The sequence below is a fragment of the Melospiza georgiana genome, chromosome 5 (genome assembly GCF_028018845.1).
Source record: "Melospiza georgiana isolate bMelGeo1 chromosome 5, bMelGeo1.pri, whole genome shotgun sequence".
Taxonomy (NCBI): domain Eukaryota; kingdom Metazoa; phylum Chordata; class Aves; order Passeriformes; family Passerellidae; genus Melospiza; species Melospiza georgiana.
In genome coordinates, this window is record NC_080434.1 from 32,321,247 (window position 1) to 32,342,309 (window position 21,063).

The 21,063-nt window shown below is 47.2% G+C and overlaps 1 protein-coding gene across 1 annotated transcript; it reads left to right on the forward strand.

Moving 5' to 3' along the window:
* Positions 1–462: 462 nt before the first annotated feature.
* Positions 463–8,096, forward strand: AREG (amphiregulin). The gene is made up of 6 exons (XM_058024662.1): positions 463–613; positions 810–986; positions 3,548–3,731; positions 4,183–4,341; positions 5,865–5,967; positions 6,889–8,096. Exons 1-5 carry the CDS (start codon positions 571–573, stop codon positions 5,950–5,952), a joined length of 651 nt encoding a protein of 216 aa, XP_057880645.1. The 5' UTR covers positions 463–570; the 3' UTR covers positions 5,953–5,967; positions 6,889–8,096.
* Positions 8,097–21,063: the final 12,967 nt, after the last annotated feature.

Genomic DNA, 21,063 nt, shown 5'->3' on the forward strand with positions numbered 1-21,063 from the left:
TCAGGGAGACGTAGCCAGCGAGGCGGGGGGGGGGAAGGGGGGGGGGGTTGATGACCGGGTTTATCGCTGGAAAACACTCCTGTGGGAGATGCGGGGACAGCAAGGAGCAGACAGGTGTGTCCGCAATAACCCGGCTCGCTCCCGACTCGCGGGATCCAGGTTGCCCGGGGAGGCTGCGGGTACCCGATCCCTAGAGGTGTTCCAGGCCAGGCTGGTTGGACGGGGCTTGGAGCAACCTGGTCTTTTAGAACATCCCCTTGTCCGTGGCAGGGGGTGGAACGAGGTGGTACTCAATGTCCCTTCCAACGAAAAAGCATTGGGAGATTGTATGCTTCTATCGCTCTGGGACTCCGTCATTCTGTGATTCTGGGATTCCACGATCCCGCCCCGCTCGGCTCGGCCCCGCCCCTCTTACGTCGACGCCCCAGCTCCAGGCGCCCATAAAGTGGACGGCGGCGGCAGGCGGCTCCTCATGGAGAGCTGTGCGCCGCCGGTACCTGTTGTGCTACGGCGACTCCTTTTGCCCCGTTCTCTCTGTGTCTCTGTCGCCTCCTGCCCCGGGTACGGACGATGAGGGCCGTGGTGCTGATGGCCGCGCTGGCCGTGCTGGCAGGTGCGTGAGGGACGGGACGGGGGAGATCGGGACTCGGCCGAGACCGCGCTCGCGCCTGAGGCGGGGGACCCGCGCCTGAGGAGGGGCTCGCGCCGCGGCCGTGGGCGGGAAAGCGCTGAGTCGAGTGAGGGACTCCGCGCTCGGTGGCGACCCCTCTGTCCCCCTGCTCACTGCGCTGTTTGCCCTCCTTCAAAAGCGAACCGTGCGGCCGCCGGGTCCTCGCCCAACGCCACGGAGCCGCAGCGGCACGAGGAGCGGGAGGCCGGGAGCCGTGAGGGCGAGCCCGTGCCGGGTCCTGACTATGAGGAGGATGAGGAGGAGTATGAGGAGGCGCCGCCCGTTCACCAGTACATCGTGGACGACTTGATCCGAGGTTAGTCGGCGGCTCTGGGCTCTCGCAACTTGCGAGTCCCAACTTACGCCTTTTCTTTCTTGTAAACACTGCTGGGCTTAGCTCGTGGAGTATGGAGCAAAAACGCACTTGTGCTTGAAGCTGCTGCTTTAGAAATAGCTGTCGGGGTGGAAACCTAGCTTGAATGTGCCCAGGGTGAGTGGAAGCTGCAGGCCAGCCGGTAGCTTACTGTGCATAGCTTTATTTCCTGATAAACCTCACAGGATGATGGTGACCACCTCCTTAGTGTAGAACTATCAGTGGAGATTTAGGTGCTGTTTGGCCCTAAAGGTTTGTTTTACATCAAGTTGTCGGTCTTGCTGCAAGAATTTTTCTGGATAATTTCTGGTGGTGGCCTATTTGGGTTGGAGTCAACTGAAATTTTGTTGGGAAAGCAGGCACTTAAATCCTTTAAGTAGCCACAGGAAAGTTTGTTAAACAACTTTAGGCCAGTGCTTCACTGTCAATAGGTATTGTGTGTATTTATTGTAATTTGCCTGCTTGCTGAGCTGTGAGGAGATCTGAGCAGTCTGCCTTACTGTGGGAACGGGAGCATTTTGTTGGTTCTGGGCTGAGTGTAGTTGCAGTACAAGCCAGGTATCTGCAAGTGATTTGAACCTCAGTAGGTGTGAGTAGGCTGGTCCTGTTGCCTCCGGGGTGGATCTGACTACTGATTTTCCTGCAGAAGCACCCTGAGACTTGAATGTGACTAAAGGACCTATTAAATTAAGTGGGACCATGCTCATTGTGGTCACTTGAGGGAACTGGTGGACTTGTGCTTAAGTTTCCTGTGAAGATCTCTGGGGGAAACGCGCCTGTCGGTGTTGTCAAGCAGTTTAGCCTGTCAAACTACTGGCTTGATGACTGAAGTGCTGTCTTAACTGCACAGAAACCAGACTTGTTACCTAAGGTGGTTGGTTTGTAGACCAGCTCTTCTGCTTGGCGTGAGGTTTATCTGTGGCTAAACCTTGAAGCTGTTATGATTCAGCTGTGGATGGCTTTCCTGGCCGTGCAGCCTGCAGACAGGGACACGGAGATCGAGCTGACAAGCTGAGCCTGGGAGAGGGAGGGAGGGAAGTGGCCTCAATTATGAAAGCGCGAACCTAAAGATCAAGTCAGACGGGACAGAACAGGGGCCTTTGACTGTCAGCAGTGAGCTCACACTGCCAGGCACAGGAAACCTTGCTGCAGGAGCTGTGTACCTCGTTTACATATTAATATAGCTCATACTGTTTTAATCAGACTTCTGGTTGCTGAAGGCATTTTTGCTTTTAAGTAACTTCAAGCCAGGCTTGTTGCTCTAGAAGTGAAAATGATCAGCTGTCTAGACAACAGTGAGCTACACCTTGTTTCTTTGAATGGGCTCTCAGCACCAGAAATACAGGGTTAGGAAGTAGTTAGATCCAGTTGTGCCCTATTGTGGTGATTGCCTGTATGCACAGAGCTGTGGGTAAAATATTAATCACCCAAAAATGATTTTCATCAGGTCTTCAGAGCACAAGGGCAAAACTGGAGCTTGTTGGAAATAGCTTTGCTGTTTCCTAGGGCCTATTTAAATCCCTGGGGTAACTGTTACTCCTGAGCGGCAGTGTTGCACTGCCAGGGCCGCTTTAGGGCTAGCAGTGCAGGGGGTGGGCTCTTGCTGCGCCAAGTTATTTCAAACTAGTGCTGTTGAACTCAGATTGCTGCATGGGGCTGCTCTGGAGCTTCTGATCCTCAGTCAGTGGCTGGTCTGCTCTCCTCAGTGAAAGGAACCTGTTTGCCCTTGCCTCAATGCAAGGGCTACTAAGTCACCAGGATTTTAAACCACACTCTTCTAGAGGTTTGTGTTAATTGAGATAATGAGGGGCAGCAGTAAGCGGCAGAGTAAATAGGCTGAGTGTCGCGGACTCTGGCCTTCACTCCTTCCCTGCGCTCAGCATCTCTCCCAAAGCAGGAGAACTGGAAAGGAGTGCTCTCCTTCTGAAGACAGCACTGCAGGTTGTTTAGGAGAAACAAGTATGCCAACCGGGACTGCAAGCTGCTTTGCCTCGGCAAGTGCCCAGGACTATGTAGAGAGTTCCAGTGCCTTTCATCACTGATGCAAATGGAGAGTTTAGAGAAATGGAGCTATTAACCTTGTACCTGTGCCCATGTAACACTAGAACATGGCTGGGCTCAGCATGAACTCCCTGTTCTTTACAGGCCTTTGCTTGAAACTGTGCTGTTAATCTCAAGTGTCTTATGCTATGAAATGCTGCAGTCCTGCATCTCTGCTGCTCTTCATCTTTGGTGGCTCTTGGCTCATCTGCTTCTTCTGGCTCTGGTCTGCATGGCACAGGACTTAAGTGTAGCAGAGTTGTGCTTCAATGTGCTGCTGAGCTTGCTGCCTTTGTGCTGGGTGTGAGATGCCCAGCAGCATTCTCACTTGCATCCTGTGCTTCCTGGTCACAGATTCTCCTGTGGTGGTGGTCCTCCTGGCTCTCATCAAATTCTTCAATTCAATTTTCTCAGAATTGTGCTTTCTAGCACTTTTACACCAAGGCGTCGTGTCCTTTTTTCAGTGGAACCTGTGGTTAAACCCAAGCCAGCAAAGAGGGGGGGAGAGAAGAATGCTGGCAAATCAAGAAGGAAGAAGAACAGAGGGAAAAACAAGAAGAAAGGGACTCCCTGTGAAATGGAATACAAAAACTTTTGCATCCATGGAGAATGCATTTACCTAGAACATCTCCAGATGGTGACCTGCAAGTAAGTTACTTATAGCTTGTGAGTTAGGTGTCAGTGCCATGAGCCAGTGGCACCTGAGGGCTCAGAGGAAAAATCATGTATTAGTTTGGTATAGGTCCATCTCCTGCAGTATTTTGACTGAGAATCCTTCTGCCATGTAAATTAAGTGATGATGGAATCTGAGATGCATAACAAGCCACTGAACTCATCAGTTGGTCATAAACTCAAACCAAAAGAATGAAAAGGCGTGTCTTTCTGGAACATCACACCCAAACTAATCTCGACTTGTTGAAATGCTGACAAACCTTGTGCTAGAGCAGTGACTGCATTTCACGAACCTGCTCTGAAGTGAGCACCTTGAGATTCATGGGAAACTCAGAAGATGTCTAAGTCAGGTTTGAGTATGTGTGGGTGTCCTTGGCTCCAGACAGCACAGGAGCTGATAAGAACTTGTGTTAATATTTACTTGCAGGTGTCATCAGGATTTTTTTGGTGAGCGCTGTGGTGAACAGTTCATGAAGACTCAAAGGAAGAATGATGTGGCAGACTACTCAAAGACTGTGCTGGTAGTGGTAGCTGTGCTGCTCTCGAGCATCAGCTTCATTACTGTACTTATCATTGTGATAGTGCAGTAAGTATTATCCTCTTTGGTGTCTGTCTTCCTTAAGTGTGAGCAGGGCCTGTGCCCAATAACACCTGAATGTGCATGGCTCATCTGAGTTACCTCTGTGAAAAGCAGCTGGAAAGGATGGGTTCTTATCCCAGCTTGGGTAGGTCTGGAGGGTAGAAGCAAGGTCTGTGACCCTTACATTGTAAACCAAGAGCCTTCCTGCTCTTGCTACAGCCAGGGTAGTTAGAGTGCTGCAGAGCAACAGCAGGAAGCCCAGGAGGAGCATTAATGCTGACACAGGACTGCGTTCCCTAATCCTGGTGGAGAAACCTGCAAGCAGCAATGTGATAGCCTCGTGCATGACTGTTAGCCAACAGCTGCATGCACAGGTGGAGGGTACGAGATGGTGCTCTGAGAGTCCATTTGTTAATGGATGTTGCTGGGCTTAAATGCCTGCACTTGGAGGGGAAGCAAGTGGGGAGGCAAATGCTGCTGGTCCCAAATTCTGCTTGCTGTTAATAGGAAGGAAGCACTATTTCAGCTGAACCAGCCCCTGCAGTTCAGTGTGGTGGGTTGTCAGAATCTGGAGTCCTGGTGAGAATTAATTCAAAGAGCTTTTCTTGGTACCTGTTTCAAACCATATAACAAACAGAAATACTGAAACAGTCCTGCAGTTCTCTTACTGCTGCTCCAGCACTGTTAGGGCCTGGGATATTATAGTAACTCCAAGGTTCAGTCTAATTTTAGATCTAGATGAAGCACATCATCTGAGTTGGGTACGTGCTGTACCTTTTTCTGCAATTCAGGAAACAAGGTACGCTTTGTCATTTCAGTGTTGCTTCATATTTAACTCTGAACTGGAGGAATGCTGGGATGAACACTTGTTCTCTGAACACTGCCCCATTCCTTGCTGCTAGGAGAGGTAACCAGTTCTGTAGTGCTCTAAGAGCAAATGATTATTGGTAGTTGATGAAGTGCATTTGCTTCATGTTCTGAACTCTCACAAGGTGGATGCACGCTAATCTGTACCCTCATCCAGAGAAGCTGCTGGGAGTAGTCACTAAAAAACACTGGAGAAATTGGGAGAAATCAGTAAGGGGCTTCCTTATTATGTATTCAAGGGACAGGGACTAGATTTGAAGCCTGCAGGGCTCTGCTGTGGAGTCGAGGAAGGCAGTGTGGTCTCTGCAGATATAAGCTCAAGCCACTAGGAAATCTGTCACCCAGAATGTCTCCTGTTGCTTTGCTCAGTCCCAGCAATAACCTCTCTTCATTTTGCTCCCTAATCTGGTTTAAGTCAAGAAGCTCAGTCTCTGTGAGGCACAAGTGTTGACATCTAGTTCAGAGATTCCTTGATTTTACCAGCAGATACTGCTTGATGCTGAATGCTTAAAAACTTGTCTTGCTTGAAACTCCCTGGTGCCAAGGAGTTGCTTGAGGATTCACAGAACATGAGTCCAAATGCTGCAGAGGATAGGGAAGCTGGTGACAACCGGATGTGCATCAGGGTTCAAAATTATCTCTAACATGCCATAATTCCACAGGGTCAGGAAAAAGTGTCCTCAGTATGAAGAGAAAGAAGAAAGGAAAAAACTGCGACAAGAAAACAGAAATGGCAATGTTGGTGTGTAAATGGGGAGAAAGCAGGTATGAATGCTGACTTCAAACACCTCTCAGTCCTTCCAGGCTGTATGGGAATTGCATGCTTGTTTTGCAAAGCTAGTGTTTGCTTTTTGTGCTCCAAGTGTCTTGAAACACATAAGTTACATGTGAGCAGCTGGCTTGGTTTTCTGGTTTCTCAAAACCACCTTGAATTGTACAAGTTGTTCAACAGCTCTGTTAAATTTCTGGCCGTGTTAAAGACCAAGTGAGGATGGGAAGCTGTGATAAGTGAGATAAGTGGAGCTATGAAGAGGAAGTCCTGAGTATCTGGACAGAGGCAGATTAGTGCAGGAAACAGTGGTAGACTTCAGTCATGGAAGATGGTGCTAGAGCATCATCACCTCTTAGAAGAAAAGTACTGAGCATTTTCATATCTTTCCTGCAAGGAGAGTTTCAGGAAGTTTCTGGTGCTCAGAAGCTGTGGACCAAAAGGAAGCTGCGAGTTCTGTGAGCACCACAGATAGCCTCTCAGTCAAGTTGCATACTGTCACAGCAACTGAGGCCCAAAACTCCTTGGCATGTGTGGATTGCTTCTGGGAGTGATCTAGTGGATTTTACTGGGCAGGCAAGTTGGTCTTTTCTGAGGCCAGGCGTAAGTAACAGCAGACTCAAGGACCATTACTGGAAAGGAGTTACACTACAAGCTGAGGAGGAAGCCTTACAAGATAGTCCTGCAAAATTCCAGCCGACTTGTCAAGTTTTGCTTTGCCACATGTCAGCTAGCTTTGTCCAGTGACAGTTGGAGGGTTTTGCTCAAAGCTTTCTTGAAGCTGAAGAGTATCTGGCAGTGCCCTCAGGCGTGGGTACATCCTTAGCTGCCTGCTTTGCTTGGTGGTTTGCCGTGGTGCTAGCACAGGGTGCTTGTGTCTCGGGTGCTGATTAATGTGCTTGGTCTGCCTGTTACAGAGCAATTCTGAAGTGGCCATGGCCAAGCTGCGGGGTACCTCTGGCTACCTGTCACATCCACCTGGACACTGTGGGCTGGAGCTGTTGCCACTAAGCCCTGATTCATCCAGAGAGAGGCTGCTGCAAGGAGATGTCAACAGGCCACTTGCTGCTGAATCACTTGCTGAGGACACCAGTTATTACTGCATCTTGGCACAACGATGTGGAAGGAGCTGGCTTGTTGGGGGACAGTACCTGCTGTCAAGACCTGCTGGAGACTACTGCTACTAAGCCTCCTTTCTCTATGCTAGAGCTCCAGTCTTGGCTGTTGTGTGGATGGACTTTGTTCTCTTAGCAATTCTCCTTTGGCAGCTCTAACTCTAAGGGGGAGAACCTGTTGCTGCTTTCAGGACTGGATGGAAGGGAGGAGATTCCCTTCCTTCCCTCTACAAAAGTGAGAAAGTGAAAGAGGTTGGGATGGCTTCTCTCCCTAGACCTCAGTGGATGAAAAACCTAATTCTGTTGTCACTGTGCTCCATGTCCGTATTGGCTTCCAAGAGCTTCATCTGTAGTTGTGACTTGCAGGGCGTTGGTGACAGATCTTTGTCAGCCACACCTGGGCTCTGTTGCTGTGTGTGTGGAAGTAATCCCTCCGAGCTGTGTGGGACTCGTGGTGTGAGTGGAGCTATCCATTTGCGTGTGTGCTAGCCCGAGTTCAGATTTGTCTCCTAGGATGCTGAGACAGTGGATGCAAGACCTGAAGGTTTGCATCTAAAGGAAAAGATCCGTGCTCCAACCAACTGATAAGGCTGGATCCATCTCTTCTAAACACAAAGCTACTTCTGTTAAACAGATACTTGTTGCTGCTTTAAGCAGTGCTTAAATATAAAACACATCAGATCTCATCAGTTTAACTTGACTACTAAGAACCCTTTCCTTTGAAGAATTTAATTCAGGCACTGATGCTTTGCAAGCAGTTGTCTCTTGTGCTCTACGTTCAGGTGTGAAGAACTCATCTTACCTCAGTCTTTTCTGACCCAGGTGTCCTTGGTTTCTTAACTGTCCATGCAGTTTTGAGCACAGAATATTATTTGAGTTCAGTTTCTTCTTGGAAGAGTGATTGTGTTCTGTATAAACAGAGCAGAAATCTTCTGGTAGCAGAGAAAAAGCATTAATTGTCAAGTTGTATCTGTAAATGTGTAAATATTTATTACTGTATTTAATATTTAATGTTTCTATAACATGTTTCTATATTATTTATTTTATAATTAAACTTTTTACATAACCTAATCATGGTAAGATTTTTTTTCTTGCTCTCAGGAATACATGTAAACACTTGAAATTAGAGCTTGGTTTCTCCTCAAAGCAAGAATTTCAACACTTGGGAGCACAAAGTACTGCTGTGAGGAACTGCAGCCATGTGTCAGGCATGGGCTTGGTGCCCTTACAAGAGTGCAAACTGTTTGTAAACAAAATGTACAAATGCAAGTACCTGTTTGGGTAAGAAATCCATTTCATTCAGCTACGAGGGATCTTCTAGTTCCTGAATTATTGTGAGGCTAAGTCAGCTGTCTCCTTGGCAGCCAAACTTCAAACTGACGTTTGAGCAGATGTAGCCCTTTGCACTTGAGTCAAGAGCTGGAATATTGAATGGCAAGAGCCTTTCATCTCTGTGCAGAGGGAATTTGGACAGCAGCTTGAAACCTGGTCTTAAATAAATGAGGAAAAGCAGCAAGCCTCAGGCCAGTTACTCCCTGAGCAGAAAGGGAGCCTGGGCCTCCACTGTCCGCTTGGAATTTCTTCTCTTCCTTGGTGTTTATTAGTCCAGCTATGTATTAATGTTCCCTCTAAGCACTTGTGGCAGTGAGCTGGGGTCTTAAGTTCAGAGTTGCCTAAATAAAAAGTTTCAAGGAGGAGGAGAGTTTGACTTTATACAGTTAAAAAGAAGGGGATGGAGAAGATGGTTTTGGGGCCCTTTTTTCATAAGCATCTTCAAGAGGTGCTGATGGCTGGGACTTAGCTCTGCTTCAAGTTGAAGAAAATCCCCAGCCATCAGTTTTAATTAGGATGCAGGTGGTGTATCCAGTGTAGGACTAGAGCTCAGTCCTGCCTGGAGTTGCTGAGGTGCCTTGGCCTTCTGGGCTCACCAGGGAGTTCTCAGGCTCTGAGAGCAGCCTGTATGGTATGTAGCTGAGGTACAGGTAAGGTATTGCAACACCTCTTGGGAAGATTGCAAGACTTCATTCCAGGGAACTTGCTTCATTACCAAAGTAAACAGCATTTCTCCAAGTGGCTTTTCCACAGACATTTGCTATTAGAGCTCTGGCAAGAAAAGGTGTTTCTGTCAGTCATGCCAAGACTTTTTTGCTTTGGAGTAAACAAGCTTGATCTCAGTGGTAACCAAGCCATGGCCTAGTGAGACTGGGGATGGATTATAACTCCCTTTTAAGAGCCATTAGACTCTTTTCCAGAAACTTTTCTCTCTCTGGTCACCTTTTGGGGAAAGTAAGAAGCTTTTTACTTGTTAAGCTATATTAGCACTAGTGTGGGAAACAGCTGTTCTCCCTCTCTTCTGCCCAGCTTCTAAGCCTGACAGGAGTGAAGCTACCAGTGTAAGTTGTAGATTCCATCTGTTGTGTACTTCTAATACCCTGATTACTGAGTGGGCTGGAGAGTGTTTTCTGCAAGTAAGGAGCTGGGAACTGGAGAGGCAACAGCAGAGGTCAGACTTCATAGAAGACTTTATCCTCTAAGGATTTAGGTTACAGCCAGGTTTTCTGGGAGGTTGTGCAGCCAGCAACTCTACTGTAGAGTTCTTGTTTGTGCTTTGCCCTTGGTCAGTCTCATCCAGCACTGCTGTAGCTCTTGCTAGCAGAGCTTTGCTGTGCCTGAGAGATGAGATGATGCTGTCTCATGCAGGGCAGGGAGCTGCCAATGTTCCCTGTAGTGGCTTGTTGAGCACTCAGAACTGCTTTCTGTGTTTGGGGAACTGAGGGCAAATCTCACTGTCCATGGATGGCATGGGTAATTATAAATCCAAAACTGGCGTATGTAAGAAAGTAAAAATTCCCTTCATTATGCTTTAATCAATTACAAGTTCTGGCCAGCAACTATGTGTTTTTTCTACTATGGCCCTGGCTAATAACAGCCTGCTACAAGCTTCTGAATAGAAGTGTGATGCACAAGCACCATCCAGACCTGCAGTGTCCAGTGGGTTGGTTACTTAAAAGAACCCACAATAAATGGGTGGAGCTGTGTGTCTGGAAGTCTCTTGCTGTCCAAGGATGCTGTACTTGTGTGACAAGAATATCTGATTTGCTCCAAGGCAAGGGCAAAGATAATTTTTACTGTTGATCCTGCACAGCCAGGTCTAGTCTTCAGGACATACATCATCTGGCTTTTGACCTCCTCCCCTCACCGTGGAGTTACCTTGGTTTCACTGACAATGCCTGGATTTCTGGTCACTCATCTTATTAATAAGTAATGCCTCCAGGTTTTTCTTGGCCTTCCATTGACAATGCTTCTTTGAGAGGAGCACATCTGTGTCCTTCTCACTTGTAGCTGCTTCAGGTAGGACCTGAGGGAGGGGCCTGATGTGCTTGCACAATTTTCTGCACGCAGGGCTGATTTGGCAAGATATTTTTGATATCCAGATCAGTATCCAGGGATAATGTGATGGTCATGCCTTGTTGCACAATTGCTTTGTCTCTCCTGAACGTTTTGTTCTCTGTGACTATTGTAGAAAGAACGATAGCTTATCAGGGTGTTATCTATTGTGCACTTAAAGGACCTTTTGAATATTTGCAGTTGTCTCTGAGCGGGGAGCTTCCTGTCTGCTTCTGGACTTGGCTTCCCTCCTCCTGCCCACCTCCCAAGATGCCCCTTTTCTCTCAGAGCAGTAGCAGGGGTTAGTCTGAACTTAAGAAGTTTTCCTTGGTAAATTCAGATGTTCATGGACGTCTGTAAAGGTGTTTGGACTGTCAGTAATGCCAGGTAGCTGTGCAGTGGTTTGCTTCACCCACATTTGAATTGTTTGATGCCATTTCCAATAACTGTTGTAAAGGTTTGAGCCCTTAAAAGACTTGGGGTGTTCTTGTAGTAAGTATATTGCTACAAGTATAGGACTACTGATGCCTCAGTGAACTCCCTGAGCAAGCATGCCTGAAAGCAAAGCTGTGAGCTGTGACAGGTGCTTGTCTGTCTTTGGAGGGGATTTTTGATGTGCTAACAGTGTGTTGTGCTTCAGAGAACAGTGCTGCACTCACCTGGCTCTTGAGGCGTTCTTGGATAGGGAGCCATGGCTGTGTGTCCTTGGTGACTGCTGCATGCAGAGAGTGAGCATGTGCAAGGAGCAAGGACTGCTTTTTGCTGTTGCTCTTGGACTGTTCACATGGGACAGATCAGTGGGCAGAAGGGTCAGACAGTCCTTAGTAAGCAAACCTAGCTGCTTTCCCATTTTGTGAGTAAAGATGTGCATACCTATCGTTCCTCTGCTGGTTACACCTTTCCTGAGCCAGTAATCCTCGTTTCCTGCAGGTCTGGCTTTGTCTGTGACTCGGGAGTTGCTCAGCTGAGGCAGCTACACCTGAGAGTGTCAGAGGGAAACAGCTTTTGTTTGCTTTCTCTAGAGGCCCACAGCCAAGCAAGCAGGATTTGTGCCTTCTTCAGCCAAAGAAGTCCTCAGAGGTAGCACATTCTAAGTCCTAAGGAGAGAAATTATTTCAAAGTGCCTTTTCCTAGTGAGGACTGTCAGTGCATCTTTTTTGAGAAAGAACAGTTTTCATTTATAGTTTTTTGTGTCATTAAGATGTATCTTTTTGCATATGGTTCAGAAAACCAGTTGTCAGCTCAGCATTTTTTGACTGAAATAATGCAGTCTGCTCTCTTTGTATATTGGGACAAAAAGCAAAGCTAAATAGCCTGGGAGTCCGATCTAATCCAGCATTTCCAATATGTCTTAACCCAGATATGATACCCTCATTCCAGCACCATGCACCCAAAGTCAGACTGTCATCACTTCTAACTGCATTTGAGTTCCTGCCTTTTGATGCTTTGTTCCAGACCTTGGAAAATAGTTTCCTTCTTTGGGTGCTTTTTCCTTACACTGCTGCAGTGAATTTGCATTTGGGCATCAGACGGCAGTCGGAGGCTGGATTGGTTTGTGGGTGGTGCTGGAAACCTGCTGTTCTTGCAGAGGATAAAAAAGTGCTGCTGATGTTGTGCCATTAGTTAGATTCTTTTTGCTTAGGAAAGGAAATATTTTCAGCACAGCAGGTAACAAATTTAAAAAAACCCCAGAAACAGAAATTACTTTTAGAAGTTTAAAGTGAGGAATATATTTTAAAATGTTTCTGTTACAGCATCCACAGCTCTTGTCAGTGCAGGGTCATGTGGGGGGATAGAGTGTAAGAAAATAGTGCAGAAGGTAGTCTCACACCTGAGGAGTTGCAGCTGTACTAATCACCAAACATTAGGAACTGGCCTGCCCTTAATAGGCCACAGCTGTGTCCAGTAAGAAGACAAGTGCTACGAAAGAGTGGGTTAGCTGGTTGTGAAGAGAGTTGGAGTTTGTTGGCTGTGCTGTGAAGAAGGAGTCAGTGCTGTGGTAAGCTGCCTGTGAGAAATCACCAAGAAGGTATGGGAGCTTTGCAATATGATGACAATGGGGTCATAGCATCTCAGCAAAATCTCAGACAGGCCAATGTCTTGTCAGGTCTCCCTTCCTCTCCTTGCATCCCTGCTGGGGATGGTAATGTGAATTGTTGGTGGTTGAATAGGGGCTGAACCTGGTAGCTGTCCCAGGTTTTACGCATAAGACCACCCTTTTCTTGCCTTGTTTGCCCTAATGTTTCTAAGTAGTGTCATTGGTGTTCAGAAATTATTGGAGGTGCACACAGCAAATGCAGGTGAAGAGTTTCAGACGAAACTTGTAAGTGTAATTTGGGTAGGTACAGTGTTAGTGTGGCTCCCATTGATACTTGTCTGCATTGCTTTCAGACCGTATCTGGCTCCTTGCAGTTAAAAGGCACTTCCCTGCCTCATGCCTGGGGATGATTACTGTTGGGGATGAAAGGCAGACACCTCCTGGGTGGAGCAGAGCACAGCCAAACCAAACCAGGGCTTAGGGCAACAAACGTTCTGTCAGGTCTTGGTCCCCCTCATTTGTGATGAAAGCTTTTCAAAGACATGCGCAGTAGTGACGTGTGTCGGTCCTGTGGTGTTCCAGGGAAGTACTATAGCATGTTGCCTGGTAAAGACAGCAGCAGTTGGGATTTCAGCTGGAGAGAGGAGTGAGGTGGAAGGACAGGGTAGCAGGGTCGAGCAAAGTGGGCCAGAATCAGGACAGGGTTTGCGCCCCTTCTCTCCTACCACAGGCATAGCAAGGAACACTAAGGCCTATTGAGGCGTATTAAGGAATGACCCCTGTGCTAAGTGCACATCAAAGTGCCAGTGCATAGCAGTTCCAGGGCCTTTGGCAGGCACAGCAGGAAGCCTCTCTTCCCTTTCTGCACCAGGGGAGAGACTAGAGGGAAAGCTGATACAGTGCTGTGTCAGGGATCAAGCCAGAAACCATTCACAGACCTTTGGGGAGGTTGCCTTAGCAGCAACAGGAAGAAAATGATCCCCTTAGCTTGCCTGCACACTCATTTTTCTTGGTCACATTTACAGTCTTACAAGGTTATGAGACCTGACATAGCAAAGATGTGGTGCTGTTGGCTATGTAGCCATGCCTTTACAAGATAAAATTAAGATTTGAAAGAAGACATGATGTCTGTAGACAAAAATGCTCATTGGTTTTTCAAGCCTCTAATTAGGTACCCAGAAACTGCTTTTGTAGGTGCAGGCTTGGTGACAGTACCTGCAAAAAGATAGATGGTGGAATTTTGTATTTGGGAAAGTCTTTCTGCAGGTGTGAGGGGATTTCTGCTTATAGTGGAAGACAGGCAATGACTGGTTTTATGCTTGGTCCTTGGTTTTCTATTAACAAAGAAAAAGGAAAAGAGAACATTAGCACTTCTCATCTGTTCTGTGTCCATCCCAGCAATGCAGACTGGAATTGAACTGGTTTTTCTCTGGGCTGACACAATTTACATAAGAAATCACTTACTGCAATGCTAATGAGCAACTAGTGCAAGACTCAACAATGCTGTCTGTTAGCAAAACTGTCACAGGAGCAGTGGGTACAGGGGTTGAACAGTGATGGTGGGGTGCTTGGTCATCGTCAGCCCTATCTCACCTGGGTCCTAGGAACATCAGCTGGGTTTTGTCATGGATTTAGTGGGAACTAAAGGAAAACAGCATGTTCAGAGGATCCCATCTTTTTGCTGGGGTCTGAAAAGTTCTGCTTAAAGACATGACTAAAGCATTTCATAATTCTTTTGGTTGAGATGATCTTGGCTTGTGCCAAAAGGATCTTTCATTCAGAAGGAATCCATAGGTAACTGAGACCTTATTGGTGCCTCGAGAATATTGTTTGAGCACATGGCTTGAGTTTGCATCCTTCTCTCTGCTGAAACCTCATTTCTGGTTTTATCTGGTTCTGTGTGTACTTAAAGAGTGTTCACTGTTAAGCTGTTTCATCTTCAGGATGTGTTTCAGTCCCTGTTCTGGTGCAGAGCATGTGACATAAAGCTGTTATACATTGAATCCTGAGTGGGAGTAGAGTGAGTGTTGCCGCTGAAATAACTCTGCTTTTCTGTCTCACGCCAGTGTTGCACAAGAGTCTCCAAACGAATCCCACTCAGACATCCCAAGTGATTGCACTATGGTTCAACACTATGATTCAACATCCATGGCCTTGCTGGTGCTGGGGAGATGTTCCACAGAATGGTAAACTCACAGCAGAACAAGGCAGCCTTCTTGGGAGGAGCCAATTAATAACAACATGATCTTCATCAAGTGTTCCCACCTTTAATGAAGGTGGAAAGCCTCTTGTCCCCTCAATCACATTTCATCACAGCCATCCCCTGGGCTCGGTGTGCAAGCCAGTCTGGAGGGAGCTCTTTGGAAAGCAGCCAGCTGGTCCGCCAGGAGATTGGATCCATTGCATCAGCATGGGAGCAGGAATGCTCCCAGGGCTGGCAGCACCTGGCCTAACTGGTTTTCCAAAGCTCCTCCCATAAGAGCTCCTGCAAGGACATCTACTTACCTCACCAAAACCTGGATGATCTGACCGTTGTGGAAGTAGAGCAGCTGTTACCTGGCAAAAGCAGAGAAGGTGAACCTTTCCCTGGGCTCCCAAGCTGAGGACAGCATGAAGTGATAAGTGAAACAGCACAAAAGGGCTGTCAAGACATACTGCCTTAACTGTAGACTGTCACAGACTAGTATCTATCAAAACAAGGATGAGCCAGGCCCTTGTTTAGTAGAAGATTAGATCAATTGGTCTGTGGTGATTAACAGCTGATGCTGCAGATAATTTTATGGAAAGCACTCCAGCCTTTCAGAAGGGCTGTCTCAGACCGACTGCTTTGTGTGGGGTTATCAGTGCTCGTGACTTTACTGTGAACCTTTCTATCAGCCATGGTGCTTCAGTGAGGAAACGGTTGTAGCTTTTGGTCTTTTATATGAACAGTGTTTTGGTGTGAAGCTTTGTGGGAGCTTGAAGTTTTGTGTTTTTTTACTTGTCCTTGTGCATGTCAGGTCTGAGTGTGTACAGTTGCCTGGTATTGTGAGGCGCTCCCTTCAGGGGCCAGTCCCTGAGATGCTTTTTTACACAAAGGACTGGCTTATTTACACAAAGGACATGGAGGCATGGCCTGGGAATCTGAAGTTTCATGTACCTCTTTGGAGCAAGGGCATTGATGGCCCCTAGGACCAGTAGGGATGGAGGTGATGGAGTTCAGTGTATGACCTAAATATTATTATAAAGACTTCAGAAAATAGCAAGACTTAACTTTATTTCCTCTCCTAATTTTGAGTCAGTGTCATGATTTGGGGGATCTGTCTGCCAGCTGTAGTGTGGCTTAAGCTGGGAACCAGGGATCATGAGTGAGAAGTCAGCAACAGCAGCAAAGTTTCCGTCTCTCATCCAGGCAGCACAGGAGCAGGATATGGGCTGACATTCCAGCCCAGCTGATATCTTGTGCTTTGAAGGAAGTAGGACAGGCAGCAGACAAACCCTCAGGCCTGTTTATGAAATATTCCTGTACAGTAGCTCCCAAAGTGAGGTGCAGGGAGACTCACAGTTACCAGGGGAGAGGGGAGCAGGAAGCAGGGCTTGAGGGGAGGCTCTTAACTAAAGCCACGACCTATGCAAAAAGAAGCCTGACAATTCCTTGTTCACCCCCCTACCTTGCTAATGACTGCTGGAAATGCTCACTCCAATGCAAAGCATCTGGGATGACTTTGTAGCACTGTAGAGAGCAGTGATTAAACAGATGGTATCACCCACGAGCATGGCTGAGTGTGGCTTGTACATGTCTTGGGGAGAAACAGGATATGCCACACAAGAGAGTGCTTTGCATTGGCTTGCTGTGCCCACACACCTTCTGCATGACCTGGTGTGGCGTGTCTGCCGGGCTCACATGGCTCACTGCAGCACAGAGGCATGGCTACTGCCACTGGGGGCACCAAGCACGGGGATACTGGGCATGAAAGATGCACTGGAGGTGGTTTTCTCTCTGCTGGGAAGGTTTCAGCCTGCTTAGATTGTAGCCTCCTGGTACCTCTTGTTCTTCCCTGCTGTGTCTCTCTGTGGACACTGTGTGTGTGTCTAGCTGTTCCCCCCAATACATGTGCCCTGTGTTTCCTAAGGAACCCTGACCTTCTGCTTTCTCTTCCCTAAGAAGCTGAGATTGTTGATACTTGACACTTCTAATGATTCTTTTTCTCAGCACCCATGGTCAGATCTATGAAGTGTGCTATACTCTCCCAGAGAATCAGAGCAGCTGAGTGGGGAATTCATTCTTGGCACAAAGACCTGACGCTTGCATGATATCTCATGAGCCTCAGGTCTGTTTGCACGTTTCTAACTGCTGTGATTAATTTGTGGCCATTGAGAGTCCTGTTAGTGTAACAGCACTGCTCTCATGTCCTGGCTCAACTGCAATGGGGTGATGATGCCTCTCCAGGACCTCTTTACTGTCTCCTTCAGGATAGTGCTCTCTAAGCTATTCCTGGCTTTTTATCCAAAGCTGTGTGCTTTTGGCTGTTGTGGTGAGGGATGTTTGGCTGGAGGTCCCAGCAAGGTGTAGGCAGTGTCTTGCAGTGTCTGAGACTTCTCCCTGTGCAGCCTTTCTTGAAGAGGTTGAGCAACCAAGACCTGCAACAGGAGTGCTTTGTGACCTCCTTTCAAAGCTGTAGGAAACCAGCAGCAGGGCAATGACCATTGCCTCGCGCTTCTGTCAGTCTGCATGGCTCCATGGTGCTCATGGAATTTATAACTTCCAGTGCATAAACCAGTACTAATCTCTCCCCTCTAAGCAGGCTGATCAACTATTGAAGCTTAAAGGTTTTTCCAACAGAATCAGAAAATACTAGGAGTACAGGAGTTTGTCTGGAGATTTGACCCTGCTCTGCATAGCCTCCCAGAAAGGTTTCTATCTTCTTTTGGCCAGGTGAGAGCCATATTCTCCATTAGTGACACGCCTTCCATGCAGAACTGTTCCTTCTCCACCTCCCAGCAGATGAGGTGTGAGCTGCAGTGTACAAAGGAGGCACTGAGCCAGGCTTGGGAAGCCGACCTCCCTGTTCGTATTGTCTTCCTGATGCAATCCTTCCTCCCAGTGCTGCTGCAACCAGAGTATGGCTGCCTGCTGGCCTGAGCTGTATTCATTACAAAGGCCCAGCTGCCTGAGTTAAGCCCCCAGAAGAGAGAGCCCAGGTGAAGGTCTCAGTCAGCTCTCCTGCAGCCCTGTGGGATTTTTGGGGAGTCACTGGAAAATGGGAGGTAAAGGGAATTTGCTCGGAGAAACGCCATGCAGTCATTTATTCCTAGCCTGCCGCTGTGGGTTTGTTTCTCTCTGTGCTACCAGGACAATGTGTTGAGGCTCTGCAACTGGTTCGCACCCATCCACTATTTCAGGATCTAGGTGTATCTACTTAGTAGCAAAAATTTATATAGGTTAATTCCCACACTCCCAATGAATGAATCATTAAGGGAACAAAGAAAGGTGCCTCCTTTAAAGTATCACTGCCACCTGTATTATGAACATACGCCCAGGTTTGCCTGTATGTGTTTAACCCCTTATCAGAGCAAGTAAGTGACAGTCAGCTCTGGCACTGGCTGCACCCCTGTCATAGATGGCCAGGAGGAAACCTGTTCTTGCACTTGGAAGTGATGTGCAAAATGCAAAAGAAAGCTGAAAAAAATCCTCAAACGCCCATGTAGGGAGGTTTGAGTATGAAACTACACCTGCCCAGAGATATGTCCCACCTCCTGAATGCTTTCCAGACATACTGAGGAGGAGGGGGGATACCCTGCATCTGCTTAGCATCTGCTGAAACTGAGCTGGAAATTTGTCCCTCCCACTAGGAAAGCCTGAAAGCCTCCTTGATAGTAACTGATGAGCACTTGCAGGGGAGTCCATGCCAAAGGATGCTGTAGCTTCCCAGTAGAGCAAATTGTTTCCTCCTGGATGCAAGTAAGAACAGCATCCCTTTCAGCTGAGAGCTGCATTTTGGCTCGAGCTGCAATGGGGAGGAAGGGGACTGCTCTATCTCCTGTTTTTCCCACTTGGTTGGGTTGTCAGTTTACAGTCTGAAAGAGGTGTGCCCCGGGGATTCGAAAGGAGATAAGCCACTGAACTCTATTAGCACATGAAAGAAAAAACGGTGGGAGCTTCCAAACGATGGCAAAGATTCAAAACTTGCTCACAGAAGCACATAGTTGTGGATGATTACTGCAGCACACTCCTCCAGCTGAAGGCGTGGCAGTGTAGCATGAAATGAGAACGGAGCACAAAGTGATTAATGCTACTGCCATTCTTAGTAAGGAATCCTATTTTTAGTACGGATTGGCTTGGAATATGCATGGCTTTAAAATCAAAGAGCCACTGAAAGGAGAACTCCAGAAAAAGGCACCAGCTGCAGGGACCAAAGTACGGATGACCCTGAGACACACAATGGCAGATGCTGAATGGTGTAGGCCCTTTGGTCCAGTGCTCTGTACTGGTGCTGTGCCATTCCCCTTCCTTTCAGGCACTATTAGGGGTGGGATCCTGGGCTTCTCTTTTGGCCTCAGTACTGTGCTTCTAAGGGACTCCAGCACTCAAATGAGAGCCACATAAATAAAACAGGTACTGTCTCTCACAGTGACTCAGAAACTGATAGTTTGGCTGATGGTTTGTATGTATGTTGCAGACATGGCTGTGATTTCTGAAGAACTAGTGCCCTGACTCACCTGTAGGACATCTAGAAATCCTGGGCAAATATCCAGACACCTGAAATTCTGTGTGGACACCATTTTGCAGCAGAAGAGGAGGAACAAGCTGTGGAAACCCTGGGAATCAGTGGCACCTACTGTGCACTAGCTGCTCTGACTGTTTCACTTTGCTTCAGTTAATCTAGAAGTGACTTTTCCTCTTCTGCTTTTCATAGTCCTTTAGCATAAATAACAAAAAAAAATCTCTTTCCACTGTCATATTGAAGCATGTCTGAGATCCAAGGCACCTCTCAGAATGGCCTTTGCTGCAAGAGCCTCTGTTTGGATGTTGAAGGTAGGGGGATCTCAGAGGTGGTTGGGTATCACTCTGGAAAGTCTGTGGTGGAGAGGGATGGGCTTGGGGTCTTCTTGTTTGGTTTTCCCTTTGCTGTACAATATTAGCAGTACCATTTGGGTTTTCTCTTCTTTTCCAGTTTTGGGACATGGCACAAAATTAGAAATGGCAGCCACAAGACCTGTAGGGAGCAGAGCCGGTGTGCTGTGCTGCTCAGGGTTAGCAGCAAGGACCCCAAATGACCTCCCTGCTGTCAGCACACGTGGCTGAGGGAGACAGCGAAGTTCACGTGAGAAGGTTCAGGTATGTGAAACAATGGGTGTGATCTGAAGGCTTCTGTGTTTGTTTTAGAGCATAATGTTTGTGTTGTTTGTCTTTTATGATTAGCACATAATCTCACATGGGGAGACTGCAGGGGAAATTCTGCCCTAGGATCAGCAGTGAGGGTTATTGGTAAAGTACCCAGTTTAGTAAAGTAACCGTGGCTGCTGGTCTGACTGTGATTACAGGTGAGAGGCTTTTTGGGGACCATGCTGCTTTCCTTTCATCTGATCACAATGGCTGTCTAGCACATCTGGGAAGCTAGTCCAGGGAAAAAGAAATGTTGCAGTAAGGTCTAATTTCAGTTTTTTCAATACTAAATCTTGTAATTATTTTTTAAATGATCAGGTTTTAAATGTTATTTTTCATTTCCTGTAAATGGAAAAAAAAAAATCAGTCACAGAGTTATTTGTTCTGAACAAAAGATAACATTTTGTTTGACCTGGAGTTTTGTGTTTGGAAGTGTTTTCACTTGGCTGAGGTCACAAGAGAATAACTACTGTGAGATGAGAGTTCTCCAGGATGCCCGGTGGGGACAGGGAATCCACGTATGTGTATGCAGGTTCCTGCCTGCTTGTCCTCTGCTCTGCAAATTAATGAAGATATCTTTGTTTTCAGTGAGGTGACTTAGGTGCCTGGCTTTGTCCTTGCTGCTTACCCACCCAAACACACCTCAAAGTACAATGCAAGGGACTATAAATAGTTTGGGATCCTTTAAGGCAAAATACAGGTGCAGCGTAACCACTTCGTTTGGTCCAAGTTTCATGGATGACAGCGGGAGTCCTACTGAAATCTACACTTGGTTTTCCAAAGCCAGGAACACACCCTGAAGTCGCTAATTGTGGTATTTCCCCATTGATCTCCACAGGGCAGAGTTGGGCCCATGCTGAAGACTTCTGAAAATGCTGCTCTGCAGTTGTGGATCTGGTGCCATCACCTCCTGTGAACTCACTGATGTCTCACCACTGTAAGAGACAGCAAGATCTGGCAGCTCTGCTCACCTGCAGTGTAAGTGCTTAACAGATACCCATTGGAAACAAGTGTTCAGCATGGCTGCAGAAGGGGCCCCATGCTCTTACTAACAAATATTGGCAACATTTCATGAAGTCCTTGTTCTCTGTGGGGGATGCAGGGGAATACAGGTAGTTAACTGCACTCACATTTGGACACTTTGCAGCCTACTGCATCCTCATGTTTGTTTGTTCTTTGTTTCCCC